The sequence below is a fragment of the Dermacentor andersoni genome, chromosome 6 (genome assembly GCF_023375885.2).
Source record: "Dermacentor andersoni chromosome 6, qqDerAnde1_hic_scaffold, whole genome shotgun sequence".
Classification (NCBI taxonomy): domain Eukaryota; kingdom Metazoa; phylum Arthropoda; class Arachnida; order Ixodida; family Ixodidae; genus Dermacentor; species Dermacentor andersoni.
This window is the reverse complement of record NC_092819.1, coordinates 22,588,233-22,607,875: the sequence shown is the minus strand read 5'-3', so window position 1 is coordinate 22,607,875 and position 19,643 is coordinate 22,588,233. Positions and strand designations below refer to the sequence as shown.

Below are 19,643 nucleotides of genomic sequence, written 5' to 3'. Positions count from 1 at the left end.
ACGTGTGCGTGCGTGTGCGTGTGCGTGCACGTGTGCGTGCGTGTGCGTGCGTGTGCGTGTGCGCGTGTGCGTGTGCGTGCGTGTGCGTGTGCGTGTGCGTGTGCGTGCACGTGTGCGTGCACGTGTGCGTGCACGTGTGCGTGCGTGCGCGTGCGTGTGCGTGCGTGTGCGTGTGCGTGCACGTGTGCGTGCACGTGTGCGTGCACGTGTGCGTGCGTGCGCGTGCGTGTGCGTGCGTGTGCGTGCACGTGTGCGTGCACGTGTGCGTGCGTGCGCGTGCGTGTGCGTGCGTGTGCGTGTGCGTGCACGTGTGCGTGCACGTGTGCGTGCACGTGTGCGTGCGTGCGCGTGCGTGTGTGCGTGCGCGTTTACTGTATTCGATTTCTTTTTCAGTTTATGCGTAACTTTTTTGTAACCCTGCTTCTATAATGAGCCTGCTGCAGATTGGTATTTTGCTTATGTTCAAGCAGATACACATAGCGGCTGTTCTGCGCCTATCATCGTATATCCGGTGAAAGGCAGGAGCTTTAAGCTGCCCCTACATAGCGGGTGTGTTAAACCGAACCTTTCTTTGCTTGCGTTGATGGGCAGACTGTAGCCTTTACTATGATTGACGTCAACAAAAAAAAAATGTAACGTTCAAAAATGCTGCCAAATTTTAGGCCTAATATGACTTTGAGCCTTACGTCAGCTTTATTTTGGGCAAATTATAATCTCTTAAGATTGAGTGAGTGAGTGAGTGAGTGAGTGAGTGAGTGAGTGAGTGAGTGAGTGAGTGAGTGAGTGAGTGAGTGAGTGAGTGAGTGAGTGAGTGAGTGAGTGAGTGAGTGAGTGAGTGTTTAGCGTCCCAAAGCGGGACCGAGGCCATGAGAGACGCTGTATGATGTTAGAGCACCGGATTAATTTTGACCGCTTCTTTAACGCGCACCTACGTCGATGTACATGAACGTTCTTGCATTTCGCCTCCATTTAAACGCGGCCGCCAGGTGCGGAAATCAAACCTCGTGCACTCAGCAGCAGAGCTCCACAGTCATTGATTGAGCTGTATACTGCGACGGGTGCTGAAGACTAATTAACATCGCTTAAGACGTATCGCCACCATTCAAGGGCAAAGGGGGCCGGCTACCAATAAACGTCAAAAACACGCACGGTTACCGTGTTTAGAATGCACAGTGCACCGCGACAGCGCCGTGACATACCCCTTTGCCCCCCCCCCCCCCTCCCGAGCAGTACGGAAAACGTTGCCTCAGCTGCGAGTGTACGTTCCATGGAAGACGCGGAGTGGAGTTGCGTCGACGCCAGACAGACGTCGACGTGTTGGCAATGCCAATCGATGCGTCACGGATGACAAACGCGATCCGTTCCTCTCCGCTTTCTTTGCTTTTCAAACAGAAACTTGACAGTTCGAACTCCGAGTACACAGCTTATCTGTCTCTTTCTAAACTGACGAACGTACTGTAGTTGCATGCCAATGAGTGTGCGCCGCTATTAAAAGCCGGAGACGAGACGGGGAACGTGCTTTAACGTATGTATACTGCGCATCTGTATAGATTAAGGAGATTAAGGATAAACATCTTAGTGTCGGCAATACTGTGCAACTTTGAGGGAGGCGCGCTGAGGTCACGGGCTGACATTGCAGTCTCCCACCATTTTGCTCTTGCTGGCACAAGACAAGCCGACTATAGTCCACTCTCGCTGACATGGTAAATTTTCTCTACAGTTATTGCTTGCGTTTTACTCGTTTGCCATAATGATTATGCGCCGTCCGCGTCTGTGGTCTTTCCGTAGATGGACGGCAGCTGATTGATGTTCTTTCTTGCTTCGTTTCTAATGGGGTCTTTCTCGTTCTATTTTAGAAATTCTCGAATACATCTAACCGATAAAATCGGCCCGCTTGTGAAGTTGCAAACCGTGCACGTTGCTACGCGAGCTGACATCTTCTGCGCTTCGTTTAAGCATTCGAACTATATCTAGTGCGAAATAAAACTTTACGAGGATACGGATAAGGATAGACTGATAGCAAAAAGTGGCGCCCCGTTTGGGCAATGAATTTCACCGCATATTCGCAACTTGTCTACACTGTTATTCCGAATGGTTTGCTCTTTTTGCAGGCGTATAGTTCTGTGTAGAATGCCTGCAACACTATTACCACACTATTAGTAACGTTAATGATCAACTTACTCTTCAGGAAAATATTAGCAGCGTACTTAATTGGTGTGACAACTGGCTAATGTCCCTCAATCCTACTAAATGCAAACTTGTGTCCTTTTCTCGTTGCCAACGAGAAAAGTACACAAGATGAAAGAAGGACGAGATGGCAACGAGAAAAGTCCGCATCGAGAATACATGTCCGCATCGTCCAGTATTCCACCGCTAACACCCCAACTGAATTAGTACCATGTTATAAATAACCTTGTCTTATGATTTATCATGGCGTACCCACATTAGTAACATCATTTCAGCATCAAATAAAATGCTCTGTTTTCTAAAGCGCCATCTCCGCCTTGCGCTCCAAATGTAAAACTGCTCGCGTATAAGTCACCTATCACACCAAAATTAGAATATTCCTCTGCTTTTAGGAGCCCGCGCACCAAGCGTAATTAATAAATGCATTAGAAGCAGTTTAATATCGCGCCGCTAGATTCATTCATTCTTCATGCTCATATGACATCACCATTTCATCTTTGAAAGCTAAATCTGAATTACAGCCCCTTTCGTTGCGTCGGCGCATTGCCAGTCTCGCCCTTTATCATAAAATATTTTATTCTTCACTAAATCAGCCACCTTATATAACAGCTGCACCACGCATATCTCACTGCACCAGTCATCCATTTCAGGTTGCCCGCCCATCATCACGTACTACTACTTTTTCCGCCTCGTTCTTTTATCGAGCAGCTACAGACGAACGGCCTTCCCCGGGACATCGCCATCATCGCTTCGACATCTACTTTTCAAGATGGTGGTAGTGATCATACTAAATGTTAATTAACCTTCCTTGCTTGTTCGTTATATAAATATAAAACCTACCCCTTATGTAATGCCCCCCATAAAGGGGCCTTTAAGGTAATAAAACTGAACTGAACAGTTGTTACTTACTGACATTATTTGCTAAGTCCACTGTACGTTTATATTTTGTTACATATCTTCTACGCTAGTTTTGCTAAAGGTGCCCCCAACCTGACAGCTTCTACCTCGGAATCTCATTATTTTTTCATGCAGTTTATTGTAACATTAAATGAATCCTTAAAACCTGAATGATTGCAGTAATTCAGACATGTACAATAATAAGTATCTTCTATGTTTGTTTTCCTTCTCGGTTAGCCCAGTAAAGCTGTCCAATCTCAATTATATCAGTGCTATAATACTTATCTCTTTCAAAGAACAGAATACAATAGGTACATCTGCTGACGGGCTGTTCGCACGTTTCATAACTCATTATCACACAGCCCCTAATAACTGCTCTTCATAATTTACAAGCTCATCAGTAAACCGGATGTCCAGTTGTGAACGAAATGGAATTCATGTATCAAATGATGTAGATACGGTTCGTGCACTTTTTAAGTGGTCTTCACACAAGCTGTACATTCCACTTTGATTAGAAACGAAAAAAAAAAGATATTCGATTCGATATTCGAAGGTTGTCCCTCAAATGTTCGCATTCGTTTTCATTCCGGAATGCCACTATGGTCACCTACGATGAAGCTTTCCACAGTCGACAGCAACGCCAGAAGCCTTGCAAGCGATGGAAGCAAAATGCGGGGAAGGCACGATATCAACACTCGTCACGACACTTGCGATCACTTCTCACAAGGCAAGGGCGTCCTAGATGCTAAAATGTCGAAGTGCGCATGCTCTGCTTATGACTGGACATGTTTGCAATCGAGATAAGAAGCGCAAACGTTCGTGAGCTTGAGCTCGGCTAAAGCACCGAGGTGTATTAGACGATGCGAAGAAGTCATTCGATGAAGTCATTAAGGCCGTTGTCATTTGGAATGGTGTCTCATTTTCTTCGCGTCCTTAGCGGCCGGTGTTCGCCACGTCGTAGTGACCTCTGGCTCGTGAAGCTAAACAGTGCCGGTGCGCGGGGCCGAGTTCGCAGACACATCACAGAAGGAACAACACAAGCGAACTGTGCACGTACACAAAATTTACGTGTTTACATGGTTGCAGGGGTAACGGTAAGCCGACATGGAGCGAAAGCAAGACGCAAGACTGACAGAATTTATTAAGAACGCGTTTATGGAAGCGCCATGCTAACCGTGCGCTAGTCATATGCAGGAAAAGGGGGGCAAAAGATAGCCAAGGGCACTTAGGTATTCCTACGCGGATGAATGCGAAAGCACTGCGACGTCTTCCCGATGAAGACTCGCTTTACGAAACGTAATGGTATTGTTTTCACGTTGCCTTGTATAATTTCTCGCATCACGTGCCTCGGCCTCGTTCGCGTACTTGCGTGGACGTCCAAAGGTACCGGACGAAGATACTGACTGAGAAATCGAAGTCGGCGATCCGTCCATCCGAGCGCACGACAGAACTCGCCGAAATCATCGCACCGACTGGCATCGCCGCGACGCGCGGCGTTACTTATAGACCGGCCACCGGCGCTGTCTGTCTCTGTGACCAGGTGACTTTTTGTACAATCTCCGTCGAAGGTTCGTCCATGGGAGCGCACGACAGAACTCACCGAAATCACCGCACCGACTGGCAGTGGACCAGTACCGTCGGCGCCTTCGCAGAGGGAGCCTGGTGAGCGGAATGGGTGCCAGCTGTGGAAGAGGACGACGATGGACGCGCGAGCAGTGGCACGAGCGCGTCTCTGTGACCACGTGACTTTTTCTACTATCTCCATCCACGCCAGCGGACCTTCCGCTTCATGAGCCATATAATTATTTCGCATTAGAAATAATTTAGCTGGGTCTACTACAATAGTCCCGAAGCGATAAAAAAAATATCAAACAACCGCACGTTTTGGTTGTCCATTACGCAAGTATTATTGCGCAACAACAAAAAAAAAAGACACTGACGTAAGAGAAGAACACACACCAAGCGCAAACTTTCAACTGAATTTATTGTGCCCCTGAAACGGTTTATGTATGTGAAGCAGTATAGAATACGCATGCGCTTAATGAAGAAAACAAACTGCGCTTTATGCGCAGTTCGTCCTAATCAATCGTCTCTCCCTGCACCTTCTCCCCCCCCCCCCCCCCCCCAACACCACTGATGGCCACTGTTCAGGTGTCACCGCGTCAGCAGGCGTAGCTATAGCAGGATTTGGATACGGGCCACATGGTATGCCATTGCCAACGTGACTTACAGCGCATGCATAGACAAGGGGACAGAAATAACGACGAAGACAAGCGCTGACTTGCAACAAAATTTTTATTTCGAGTAGCAGGCATACATCACCAAGAGGACCAAAACAAAAACGCTTATCAGCGCTTGTCTTCGTCGTTCTTTCTGTCTCTTGCCTATGTATGCGCTGTAAGTCAGGTTTGCAGTAGATAGCTAGACAGTCACAGCGCGATCGGCAATAATTTCTTTATTCTCATTTCCCTCGTTATATTTAAAACAAACAGCCGATTATTACTGCTACTACAACTGGTCGGTGCAATGGGAGCCCATTCGAACCCATCTAGGGAAGTGTTGACATAAGGCGGACGCTCGAAGCGCACGAAACGGGAAGCAAAGGCCGGCCTCTCGGCTGAAGTCGAGAAGCCGGCGCCGACTATTTCCCTCTAAAACATGCGAGCGAAATACGCGTGGCCCAACAGCTGAGTGAACAACACGCTTCGCACGTGAGCGCTTGCCTGTGGCCAGCCGACGGGCGCGCAAGCCGAAGAGGAAACAAGACCGGTCGGGGGCCTTCGAACGACGGCACGCACCTACGTTTGCACCGGTGATTGCAACAACCGAAAAAAAAATACTATAATAAAAGAAAGAGATAAAGCACGTGATTAGACTTTTTATTCTTCCGTTCATTTCCTCCCGCGCGACGTGCTAGTCGTGTCAAATGCGCGTTGCCTATGACGTCACGCGTTCGCCAGTGAAGTCATCGGTGCTTCGCGTTATTCTTTTTTTTTTCTTTTTCTTATGCTTTTCTGTTTTCGGGGAACGTACAAAACGGCTGAAAACTGAGAACGAGAGCGAGCGTATGCAGCTTATAACGCCGGCATTTTGCGAGAGGCAACCTCTTCAAGTTTTTGATCTTCGCAGAAATCGGCCAGAGTGAGTCATGTGGGCTACTTTTATTTCACTTTTCTTTTATGTTGTTCCCTCTTAACATGCATTGACCGCTCATTGTGCCGTACTGCTGACTCACCGTTCCAATACTTTCTCAAGTAAAGTTTTCTACCGTCCTGCCTGCCAAAATTCTGTAGGCTGCACAACACGCTTCCTGTAAAAACTAAATTACCGTATTTACTCGAATTAAACCCGTGATTTCTTTCTCAGTTTTTACCGGCTGCTGGCCTTACACGAGGCAGGGCTCATGGCTACTCATTGAAGCCTCGAACTGCACTTAGGTAGCTCAGGCCGCTATGCAAATGAATGCAACAAGTGGCGGCCGACTATGAACACATTTACATTCGCCGACCGATTTTTCGGACACGGACCGGTGCCATCTCGTAGCGGCTCGCGGAAATTAACCATGCACGGGACTATAAGTAAAACCTTTGTCCCAGATTGCTCACTTCAATGTGGGGGTGTCGGCCTTACACAATGGCGGGTCTTACACGAGTATATACGGTAAATCGTGAAGTTTAATGTCTCTAAAAATGCAGAGTGTGTCATGATGAATGCCATATCGGAGGGCTAAAAATAAAATTAAATTGTGGGGTTTAGCGTCCCTGGAGTGCACGGTGGGTAATTAGGGACGCCGCATTAGCTTCGACTGCCTGGGAGTTCTACGCCATTCTGTTCTATGCCATTCGGTGCATCCTATGATTTTATTCCATTCTGTGTATGAAATCGGATATCTTGTCGGGACTGTAAATTAACTAAAGATAGGTATAGGCGTATTTGTTTTGGAGCCCACGGCAAAACCACAAATGAGGCAACCCGCCGTGGTTGCTCAGTGGCTAAGGTGCTGTGCTGCCGAGCCCGAGGTCGTGGGATGGAATCCCGGCCACGGCAGCCGCATTTCGATGGGGGCGAAATACGAAAACACCCGTGTACTTAGATTTAGGTGCACGTTAAGGAACCCCAGGTAGTCCAAATTTCCGGAGTCCTCCACTACGGCGTGCCTCATAATCAGAAAGTGGTGTTGGCACGTAAAACCCCATAACTTAACAAATGAGGCAGCTCAGGGTGACATGGATTGGGCCTCGTTCGAAGTCAGAGAAGCGCAGAGCAAAATCAATTTTGAAGAAAGACTCGGGAACATGAATCAAAATAAATGGGCAGCTGAAGTGCACAATTATATGCACCTGAAAAGCGTGCACAGAGAATGGAGGAAGAGGTCAAGAATGTTGGCAACCAAGTGCAGGGTAACTGAAAGTGTGAATAGACAACCAGGAGTCATCAGAAAGCAAGTGAAAGAAATAGAGACAGTGAATTGGATGCAAATAATGGAAACAAGAAAGACAATGCATAGTTATAAGAAATACATTTAAAGGGAAAATGTGTACGATAACACGAAAGGAAGGCATGCCTTGCTATCTGAGGCTCGAGCTGGTTGCCTAAGGATAAAAGCATACCGGGGCAAATGTTCGTAACTATATGAGGCATGTGTATGCTGCAGCAAAACTCAGGAGACCAGTCAGCACAACCTAATGGAATGCAAAGGGATTCACCCAGTGTGACCCGTATAGGTAACGCACTCCTTCCAGAAGCGCTTCGATTTAAAGTGGACAGAAGCATCAACCTGTCAGCAGTCGAGAAAGGCAAGAGACGTTTAGAGTATTGGTGAAAAAAGAAAGCAGGGAGAGATTGATACGACCGGACCCGTTACAAGCATAGGTAGCGGTACAAGGTAGATGGAGGAGCTTTGATGAAGGGAAGAAAGATTGAAGAGATGTATACAAGGATGCTAGATTGAAAGGCGTGTATGGCACACCTGAGTGACACAAGTAGGCTGCTGACTGTTTGCGCCGCCCCGCTTCAAATGGGATGCCAATTAATAATAATAATAATAATAATAATAATAATAATAATAATAATATTTTAGATGCCGGGCAGCAAATCTGCGTAGAAGCAAACAAACAATAAGCCCGCGGTACATAATACTCCCAGCACTGTCGAAAGGATTATGTTTGTTGCAAGATAGAAGCCTCCATGAAAAACTGGTCCTTATTGCTTTCGATAAAATAATTCTGGAAATACTGACTCAATCGAACATATTCCGTACTCTAGTTTTCTGCGATCCGTTTATACTCTGAAAAAGCTGCCAACATTATCCTTGATATTTTATTTCTCTAGTGTTCTGGTTCTTGCTTGCGATTTCGCAAGTAAAAAAGAAATCGCTTAACATTTTATATACTAATTATGTATTGCAGACTCCCACGTGGTAGCTCGAAAATTTTACAACCTTTAAGTTTTATGCCTGTGCGGAGACCGTATAAATTTAAAGAATTCTCGCCCGTTACATACAAAAACACTACAAAGCTTATTTGCCCTTGCCAATCCTTTTATCTTAGCGTGTCGGTCACTGTTACAAGCACGCTCATTAATAGTGTAGTTATCGCTACTCGCACAATGTCTTTCATATTCTGGGTGAATTCACTAGGTGGCATGTTCGATACTGTATGCCACGTTATGACCCAAGGACCATCTCCGCCTGGCAGTTGCAACCTGTACTTTCCATCAGCTGTAGTATTTGCAGTAACAACAACAACAAAGGTAAAAGAAAGAAATCAGGATGCAGGCAATGGCACTTTAAGCTGGCTCGAACTACCTTACACATAACAGAAACAGAAAGAAAAATTTGGAACTTGTTCTCGAATATACACAGAAAAATTTATCATATGGTTATACAAATGAAAGCTCACGGGAGTTTCTCACCGAAAAATATAAATAAAAGTGATAAAACATATTGTCCTCACACATAAAAGATTAAAAAAGAGAACAAGTGGAATTGACGAAAAATAAAGAAAAAGCACTGAACTTGAAACACACTCGATATTTTAACTTCTCGCCATATGAGCTTCTAGCTGGTGATTGAACTGCTACAAACTTTAGGCCTTATTTCAGAACACGTGACAGGTGTGACGGAGAGAGATGTATTACCTTTCGGAGGCGAAAAGCGCAATCCACTTTATAGCACGACGTATATGATAACGAGCTTCGGCGTCCTCCAACCCGCATTCTTGCTTTCGATTTCCTTGCTCTCAATTGTCGCGAACAGATTACAGCCCCCCCCCCCTCCCCCCACACACCTCAACGAAGTGGCACACTAATGGGGGGAGGCAGCTCGCCTCACGCGCTCATATAGTAATGACAGCTAACCATCACGTTTTCAGAATCGAACCGCGCACACTGACGCTATAATCGCCGACGTGGCCGATTTCGCTGCGTAATAGGGCATCGCCAAGATCTTGTCCTTTCCCATAACGCGTGCGCGCGTTCCCCTTGTACCTATAGCCAATTAGCCGTTACGGCCAGCAGTTGAGATTGCGTCAGCCTCGACATCCGCGAGCCCGTTTTTCAGAATAAAGAAGAAATTGAGCAACAAATGAACAACACACACACACACAGACACACAGACACACACACATCTATATATATATATATATATATATATATATATATATATATCGAGAGAGAGAGAGAGAGGATGCAGTTGACCCTGCCATCGTCACCGACACCGCGCCGCAGGGAGTCAGTATGCGAGCGACACGACGACCACGACGACGCGTATATCTGCGTTTCCCTCTTTCACTCATCCTTCTCTTTTTTTCCGTTGTCTCTTTTTTTGGCACGGCGCCCGCAGGTGTTTTGTCTCGTCGGGGAAGAAAATAGTGACCCCGCCGGTCATTTGGTTCCAGCCGCGGCGTCAGCATTCTGCGCACGCGCCCGAGCTGAAAGCCGACGGAGGAGCGCGGCCATGCTAATAATGCTCGCCCCCCTCCGCCGCACGTGTAAACAGCCGCAGGCGCACGCTTTGCTATTTGGCTCGATCGGCGCACGCACTCGCGCTTCATCATCGCCGCACCAACCCGATCGGTCGTTATAGTGTATTGCGCGCACTGCGAGAAGTGCCTCGAAGCGGAACTGTGACACACTATTATAAGGGGGAAGGCTGTCCTGCGTTTCTCTCTCTCTCTCTCTCTCTCTCTCTCTCTCTCTTATTTTGCTTCTCTTGAGAGCGGAATGCCGTTCTTTCGATTTCGCAAGCGCGCGACGCGGAAAAGAAATGCGAGTGATCGGAGATGAGTCGCTCCCGTCGACGGATGCGCGAGAGCATCCGGCACGAGAACCGCTTGTTGCGCGATATTCCAGCAGCCTTTTCTTTCTTTTTTTTTTCTTTTGTGATACCTGACGGAGTTGCATGAGTGGGCTCCGTTGCGAGGCGAGAATAGCAAAACAGCCGCGGATAGCGACGTATACGGATCTCGTTCTAAGCAAGCAGTTTGTCAATTTGGTTTACTATCGATAACTGCCGGGAAAAAAAGATTAGCGGTGGAGTTGGGGAAGGCGAAAAAATCATAACGCTGAAAATCGATTACGGGTTAAGAAATACCCACGGCAGAGGCAGGCTCATGTGACTACAGCAGTGAACTGTTTCCCCGCCCCATTTGTTTGTATTTTCTTTTTGTCTGTTTTTGTTTACGCTGAAACTCATGACAATCTCGAATAATAAAATAAAACGAGAGAGTGCTCATTTCGGAGCAATGGTTAGAACTGGTTTATTTATTTATTTATTTATTTATTTATTTATTTATTTATTTATTTATTTATTTATTTATTTTAACATACCAAAGCAACGCCTGTGCTATCCCTCCGAATTAATCTCGACCATCCAGTCTCATTTAATGCGCCTCGATAAGTACAACTGCTCAGAACAGATAATATTAACCGCACGTTCAATCACATGTACGGACGACAAGAACCGTCTATGCTATCTCCTAACTTCTATCACCCTACTGTATTCAGCAGAAGTCGTTTCAATCGTGTCATCTGCTTTCTTCCTCTTCTTCTTTCTGCCTCTCTTTGATACAGGTAGTCAGGTCACAGTCTTTTCCAGGGAAGACTGGCATCTAAGAGGAACAGGGATGATTCAGACGTTTAAAAATAAAGAGGATAGAAAGAAAAAAAACACCAAGAATCGCTGAAGTAAAACCCAGAGACGGCGCAGGCTGGCTCAAATTGCAAGACGCTTTCTGCGAAGCATGCAAGGCACATCATTTCCTCGTTTCTGCGGGTTGATACTGTTAGCGGTAATGACACAAGAGGTTACGACGGTTGCGTCATTGCAAGCGGGAGAGACCGGTCAAGGGCTGCGGAGCATAGACGCCGGGTAAAACGATTTGCATGAACGCGCTGCCGGGCATTCCCGCTTTGCGTATACACTATAGAATGTGCGAGTGAAAGCGTTTTGTTGCAACGCGCGCATACAAGCGACAAAACAACAACAAAGCATAAGAAAAAAATCATAATAAAAAAGAAGAAAGAAAAACAACAAAATGATGAAAAGGAACAAGGTTAAAACAAAATGAGGGAGTTCCCGGCGTTGTTGCATCCAAATTCGGCCACGCAAGCTGTTTGACCAGCAAATAAACTAAATTCAATTCAGTTCCTAGGTTTGTGGCGCAAAATACATTTCTTGAAGAGGGATAGAAGAAAGGAAGACAGTGAATTCTTCTATCCCTTTTCAAGAAATGTATTTTGCTCCACCAGGTATACCTAGGAAATCTAAGCACCAACTTGCCCAAGAAGAAGTCCTTTTTCAATTCAATTCAATTTTGTATTGCTCTACAAGCTAATTAATGCGGCGCCTGTTTTGTGTTTTCGTTTCGTCCATGTCCTTTCGCGCTGCTTTGCCATTCCTATAACACACGAGAAACTACTTGCACATACTCCGAGGAAAGCAGCGCAAATCCTTCAACCAAGAGCCCGCACGCGAACTCTAAACAAATATCGGTTTAGGTATGAGTATTCCTTACGAAGGATAATCAAAAACTGGCTTACTCACGCGCTACCGCAATTAGTGATACGGCGTGCCTCGACCGCAAGACGCAGCACTTCATTCCTGTGTCCGAATAGAACGTCTCCATATTCAAATTTGAGAATACAGGCGCCAAATAAAGCTTATGAAGCAGGGGTTCCACAACAAATGTGACTTTCTGCTTAGTTAACGCGTGGCGCTTTTAATTTGCTGTATCACTCCGTATAAGTCGAAAAAGCTATACGACTAAAATTATGGTTTTCGTCATAGCTTTTATAGTGTCATTCCTAGTTTCATATGTAGTTTCATTGCATTCATAGTTTAATTCGTAGCCTAAAATTCACATATAAATTCGAGGTTTTGTGCCCAAGCTTCGGCGGAAATTCAGCTTTCATTGCAAAACCCGTCTCACGAAAGCTTTTGAGGCCGACTGTGCATTTACATTCGCGACAGCACAACAAAAGGTTTGACGGGAGTTTCACCTGTCGACGGCCGTTCGTGCTCACTTAATATCTGATCGAGACAAGTTACCTGAGTGCCCTATGCAAAAACGACAACAGCTAACGTACCATCACCAGCTAGCTCAAATTTATGACTCGTCTTACGACGGGTTTTCCGTTGTGGCAAAATGGCGCGGCATTTCTACACACTCACGTTATTCAGCGAAGTTTTCATTACGACATTCGAGTAAAACTCGGAGACAAAATTTCTGTCGTAAAACAGGATCTTGCCGCGTTTTACGTCTCTTTTTTTTCATTTCTGATAATTCTTTGCCGCACTGTTATACCTATTGCGTTGTGTCCAAAAAACACTGAAAGGTGGGCGAGTTAATAAGCATTCGTGTATTTGTCGGCATAGGGTTTACAAGCACTTACTTAGAGATCAAGGTATAATTATAAAATTGATTGAGCAGCATCGAGAAACGCGCTAATGAGGCTTTCTCGATAGGCGCCTAGTCGCGTAAATCTTTCTGGAACGAAAGAAAAGCGATCATGACGCGTCGGAGAAATCGGCACTTTACAAACAATACAACTTGACACTGAACACAAAAGTATCGAAAAGGATGGCCGTGATGGTTATTGTATAGCCATAAATCTATCTATCTATCTATCTATCTATCTATCTATCTATCTATCTATCTATCTATCTATCTATCTATCTATCTATCTATCTATCTATCTATCTATCTATCTATCTATCTATCTATCTATCTATCTATCTATCTATCTATCTATCTATCTATCTATCTATCTATCTATCTATCTATCTATCTATCTATCTATCTATCTATCTATCTATCTATCTATCTATCTATCTATCTATCTATCTATCTATCTATCTATCTATCTATCTATCTATCTATCTATCTATCTATCTATCTATCTATCTATCTATCTATCTATCTATCTATCTATCTATCTATCTATCTATCTATCTATCTATCTATCTAGCCGCCTACGTCTTGGTGCTCTCATGGTCGTTTCGTTAACTTGGTATGTACCAAAGTTGGCATAGTATGTCAAGATTGTATGGCGAGCATAAATGATAGGTGATAACATGAATCCCATGACATGCGTATCATGTAGGTCATGTAACCGCCACCTACGTCATGGTATGTACCAAAATTGGCATAATATGACAGGAGTGTATGACGGACATAATGATCGGTCATGACATGAATATAATGACATGTGTGTCATGTAGGTCATGAAACAGCCGCCTACGCCTTGGTGCTCTCATGGTCGTTTAGTTGACTTGGTATCTACCAAAAGTGGCATAGTATGTCAAGAGTGTATGGCGAACATAAATGATAGGTCATAACATGAATGCCACGACATGCATGTCATGTAGGTCATGAAACAGCCGCCTACGTCTTGGTGTTCTCATGGTTGTTTCATTAACTTGGTAGGTACCACAATTGGCATAGTATGACAAGAATGTGTAACAACATAAATGACAGGTCATGACATGAATGCCACGACATGCGTGTCATGTAGGTCATGAAACAGCTGCCTACGTCTTGGTGCTCTCATGGTCATTTCGTTAATTTGGTAAGCTCCCCGCACACTGCTTCTCATAACATCGAATCCCAATGGACGTGGGATCTGCCGTGTTTTTTTTCTGGTAATAGTGCAGAAGATGACCATGACGAGAATAAATGATATTAATCAACTAATAAACGTTGATGACGTAATATAGCGTAGGACGATACCTTTTAATGCAGGGCAGACGGTCTCCTTTCTTTTTAAATTTCGTTTCAGTGGCTTACTCTCCAGATAAAAAGAAATGGCTACGCAAAGCTACGCTTCCTGGGAACGATTTCTTTCACTGTTTTAAGCCCACTCTTAAAATCTGCAACTGACATCACGGTCATTGCTTACTTCAGAAGTCGTTTGAATAATATTGTTCAAAGTAGCAAAGTACTGTCAGCAACGATACAACGATCGCAGCAATAAGTGTTTAGTCGCTTTCTCGCAGATGCTTCCGCTACCTTCTGAACGGTGTGCCCATTTCGTTGGGAAATACTGTACCACGCCAGCCGGCAGTCAAAGGGAACCTAAAGAGCGCCTGCTGCGATGCTAGATTAGTGGCGGCATCCCACTTAATACAGAATGAGGGGCGCGAGCTATTCGCCCAGCGAAAACGTTTGCTAAAAGCTTCTCATACATAACAAGATAATGAGAACATGAAGCTAAAACGCGCCAGGACAGTTAACTTACAAATTAAAGAAAAATATCTCGTCAGTGTTGATGCGGCGCAGAGCTAAGTACTAGCTAAATTTTTTTTAAAATTTTTTGCAGGCACATTTGAACGAAATCGCAGGTAGAGAAACTTTCAGCATAGGCAATACCTATATCCTGTCAATTAAATCAGTACGCCGGTTCGTTTCGCGGTATCATGCAGCAATATTTTATTAATCGGTACAGAATGGCAATATTGCTTGCGTTGTCGCACACCCTCCCCTACATCCATAAAACAAACAAAAACAAATAAAAAGACAGACAAAAGGTAGCTCGTAAACGGCGACAGCTTTGCACAGTGCCGATAATGCGTATCGACATGCGATTTTTTTTATCTCCTTCAGGCAATCGCAGCTACAGCCGTTGCTGCCGTAGTATCGTATCACACGTGCACGGCTTCGCAGTAATCCCCGGCGAGCGCTCGCTCCATTCACGCTTGCGAGTGCGCAAAGACGCAGGCGCGCGTATTACTCGCTCTGTGGAGCGATTACGAGGAGGGGGGGGGGGGGGTGCATTGAAGCGGTGGAAAGGCGGCGCTTCAAAACCTATCGCCTTTATCACGTGCGCCCGCGAGCGCCAATCGAGGCGGCGAGAGTGTTCGCGTGCGACGTGACGTGCCCGGCGACGCAGAGGAGAAGAGTAGGCACCGAGTGGGGACGGCCAGAAGCCGTGCCAACCGTCCGGCGTTACGGACACCCCGTCGATTCGCGGAAGAAACGGCAACGCTCTCGCGCCGCGCTCAGTCGCTTTCCGCCGCCGGTGTTTTCTGCAAGTGATGTTAACGAGCGACGTGTAAGGAGAATTAAAGAAACCTGTCGCGCAATGCCAGCCGCCGCGGCTGCTGATTTTGCGATGGACGGCGGTATTTCAACGCTAGCCGCTGCCGGCACGGCGGCTTTCTCTTTCGATGACCTGTCCCTGGACGAACTGGGAACCGACCTGGACTCGCTCTTCTCCAGCGACAGCCTACAGGACGACGACAGTGCTTCGACGTCAGCCTGCCACCAGGCCGTCGGCACGGACGCCGCGATGCTGCAGCTGCCGGAGTTCGGCATCTTCACCGAGCCGTGCTACCCGCTGTTCTGCGCCGAGCCGTCGGCCGCCCAGAGCGTGTGGACCGCCACAGGCCACGACTACCACCAGAAGGCGGCGGACTTCAGCCCGGACTCGGGCTACGAGGACGCCACCTCGGCTACGTCTCCTTCGCCGACGCCCGAAGGGTGTCTCGAGGTTGACTGGTGCGACGAGTTCCCCGCCGACGGTTTGGACGACTTCGTCGTCCTCGGCGTCGGTCTCAAGACGCTCATGTCCAGCCTCAGCGAAGGTGACTCGTTCAGCTGCAACCTGCTGTCCTCGTCTAGTCCCGTGTTGTCCGTTCCGCAGCCTCCTCCCCCACCGCCGCCGCCTCTGACGCGAAAGCCTAACCAGAACTGGCTACCGCAGCGGCAACGAGCGACGGGATCCGGACGCAAGCCAAAGTCTTCCAACGTCGTCGCCGGCTGTGCGAGCGCGCCGCAGCAGCGGCGGCCGGGCGGTCGCGCTCCGCCGCCGACGCCCGTTGCCGCCAACGAGGAAGAGAAGCTCTTCTGCTGTTCCTACCCGGGCTGCAGCAAGGTGTACTCCAAGAGTTCGCACCTGAAGGCCCACCTGCGGCGGCACACGGGCGAGAAGCCGTTCGCGTGCCAGTGGCCCGGATGCGGCTGGCGCTTCTCGCGCTCCGACGAGCTGGCGCGTCACAAGCGCTCCCACTCGGGCATCAAGCCGTACCGCTGCCAGATCTGCGACAAGCGCTTCTCCCGGTCCGACCACCTCGCCAAGCACCTCAAGGTGCACCGGAGGGACAAGGTGAACGCGGGACCACTGACCGCCGGCCGGTCGCGGTCATCCGGCGTTGCTCGCGCCTGACCCCTCTCTCATCGCCATCGTCACCTGCCGTTAATACTCTTGGACCTGAAGTGACAGCGCGGCCGAACCGCGCGTCTACGCCGTTGTCTTCGTTGCCATTCGTGCCCAGTGCCAATCTCAGGACCCCATTACTTGCGTGGCGGATTCCCGCTGGATAGAAGACGGGTGCGCTTTGTGCTGGTGCCGCGAGACCCACGAACTTTTCTTTGTGACATCCCTTGCTTTCCCATAGGGACTCGGGCCTGTCTAATAAAGCGCCGTTCATATTTTTTCCCCCTGCACATTGGACTTGTGGCTTTGTCTTGGTCGCTGTCGCCGCGTATCGTTCACGTGGTTTGTCCGAGTGCGCGTGCTCATTATCGGCCGTCAGTTCGGTCGTCGCGTTATCCGTGCCATTAGTCAGAGGGCCCGGAATTTTCCCTCCGCCGCTGCCCAACTTCCGCGCGGATGCCGCTGTCTAGAACGCTCTGCGGTGCGAGCGCCGTTCGCTCATGCCGCGCACTCAACCAGGATATCCGGAAGCAAAGAGTGGCATAATCACGCGCGCGGTGGCCCTGAGTTCGGTCATTGCTTGCTTTGACTCAGATTAGTCCCGATTGCAGAAGCGCCGTTAAGTCACCACGCATTTTTGTTCCCATCCAAGCGCCGGATGTATTTCCTTGGGCTTCTAGAAACACGTACGCCGCGATGCTCACGTCGCGCACTTCTGTGCGTTCGGAATAGAACAGAACGCGCTGTCGTAAACCGGCTCTGCGTTCAAAACATTTCGGTGTGTCGCGGTACAGTGCCTTCGTGAGCACCGTGTTTTCGTGCAGTTCGCGGCAATGCGCACACAGCACCCGATCATGCTTATCTAGAGCGCTTGCTCAGTGAGACGCCTTTTGGTTCTCGTTTCTTTTCAGCGATTCCAATATCGAGGCACTTTTCATGTTGCATTTCGTTGCGCCTTAGTGTAAGCGGCTGTCTCGAGAACAGTAACGTGATAGTTCCTACTGCAATCCTTATCGCAGCTAGTGCGTGCTCGAAAGCACGTGCTGCGGTTGATGCATCACTCTGGCTGGTTGAACGGGTACCTGTGATCAGAATGCATTTTTTTTTCGGTGCATGTATATTTCGTCTTCCACCCCGTAAGTATATGTCCAACGTGTTTGTTACTTATCTGTAAAAAAGAAAACTATCGGCGCTAACTGTAAATACGTGCACAATTTGTACTCTATAATATAATTTCGAGCGTGAGTGTCTCAAACAGCTCTTATGAAACCAAATTCAGAGACCTTTATTAAAAGCACAGTAAATAAAACTTATGTATCCGATTGCGTTGATAATTCTGTTCGTTTGAAATTTACTTTCAAACCAGTTGCACCGACGACGTCAGCGAAACATATTCCCAATTAGACTTATTGCGACATCAGCGGCCCAACCTCGGCGACCTATTTGAGGATTACAAAAAGTGGTTTTACGTGTCAGAACGATGATCTGTTTATGAGGCACGCCGTAGTGGGAGACTCCGAATTAATTTTGACCACTTGGAGTTATTTAAGGCGCCTAAATCTAAACACACAAGCGTTTCTACGTTTCGCCTCCATCGAAGTGCGGGTGCCGCGGCCGGGATCTAACAATCGAGCTCAGCATCGCAACACCATAGCTACTAAGCTATACCGAGGCGCATTCCAGGTATGCAAACAAATTGTGCGATCCATACGCGGAAGACACATATAGACAGTTGACACTGTATATAGCGCTTGTCGGCGTCTTCTTTCTTCCATAGACTTGCATACCATAGTTTAGACAATTGGCACGATATGCGGGCGAGGAACGAGGGAGGGCGAGGATGAAGCGCAGCGCGCGCCAACTGGTGGGGCGGAGCCCCCTAGCGAGCGGCGCACGAAGCGCACCTTACGCGCCCTCTCCGAGCGCGCGTAGCTGTTGCGAGCAAGTGAGCGAGCGATCAGGTGGGCGCCGGGAGAGGAGAAGCGAGGGAGGAGGGAGTGACGTCACATCCGCTCTGCTAGGCAGATGTCTATGCCTGGCAACTGTTTTCCATTAATTAGCCCGCTAAATATCACGCCACCTTCTTGTGCGTGACGTCATTACTTCCGCTTTCTACATCCGACTTTTCAGGAATTTCACCAAAGTCGTGTTCACGTGGCGGGTCTCTAAAGTATACGATCCTGTGCTTCGGTGTGCGGTAATCAGTCATTTCTAATTCATCATAATTATTCCAGATACCTCAATAACTCAACTTGTCTCCTAACTTATATTCTGATATATCTATAATGAAACCCATGAATTTTGTACTGTACCATTCTTTTTCTTTTCTTTTTTTTCTGATGTTGAATTTCGTCCCCGGTCGTCTCAGGAGTTGAACCGGAAGGGAACTTCTGCGCAAGCAACAGGAGTGTCACTCGGTGCTCGTGCGACTAAAAAAAAAAAAAAAAAAAAAAAAAAGAAAGAAAAGAAAGAAAGAAAGGACGAAAGAAAGAAAAAGCAGAATATTTCCCGAGCCTGGGCCCGCCGACGGCATTTCAAATGTGCAACGTGTACAAGTGCACGCGACCAACATAATGTACTGCTTAAATGAGCGCGATAAAAACTTCGCCGACATTCGACTCTTTTTCGCGCAACCCGCGTCCCGAAAACTCTTAACCCTGCCTGTATATTTGTAGCCCCTGAAGAGCCTGTGTGTACTGTAGGTTTTGCATTTTGTCGAGAAGGAAGCGCTGCCTCTGAAGCTAGCAATCGAACCCAAGACCCACAGCTTTGTATAGTCTACTTCCATAGACTACAACTTCGTGTTACCATGATTTACTGTGGGCATTGCAAGCTTGTTCGATTTCAACAAGCAACATGCTTAAAGCTTGACATTTCTGCTTGTCTTACATCATAACCTTGCAGGT

General features: G+C 47.3%; 1 protein-coding gene and 2 long non-coding RNA genes across 3 annotated transcripts in view; 2 read left to right on the top strand and 1 right to left on the bottom strand.

Annotated features, from left to right (window-relative positions):
• Positions 1 to 5,301, bottom strand: part of LOC129382258 (uncharacterized) — a 147,509-nt gene extending 142,208 nt beyond the window's left edge. The window contains exon 1 of the long non-coding RNA XR_008610362.2: positions 4,685 to 5,301. This is a non-coding gene — a long non-coding RNA (uncharacterized lncRNA). The remainder of the gene's footprint in view (positions 1 to 4,684) is intronic.
• A 759-nt stretch (positions 5,302 to 6,060) lies between these two features.
• LOC129382257 (uncharacterized) overlaps positions 6,061 to 19,643 on the top strand; it is an 80,818-nt gene continuing 67,235 nt past the window's right edge. The window contains exon 1 of the long non-coding RNA XR_008610360.2: positions 6,061 to 6,225. This is a non-coding gene — a long non-coding RNA (uncharacterized lncRNA). The remainder of the gene's footprint in view (positions 6,226 to 19,643) is intronic.
• On the top strand, positions 15,386 to 17,027 carry LOC126521362 (uncharacterized). The gene has a single exon (XM_050170047.3). The coding sequence runs from the start codon at positions 15,664 to 15,666 to the stop codon at positions 16,744 to 16,746; it is 1,083 nt and encodes a 360-aa protein (XP_050026004.1). The 5' UTR covers positions 15,386 to 15,663; the 3' UTR covers positions 16,747 to 17,027.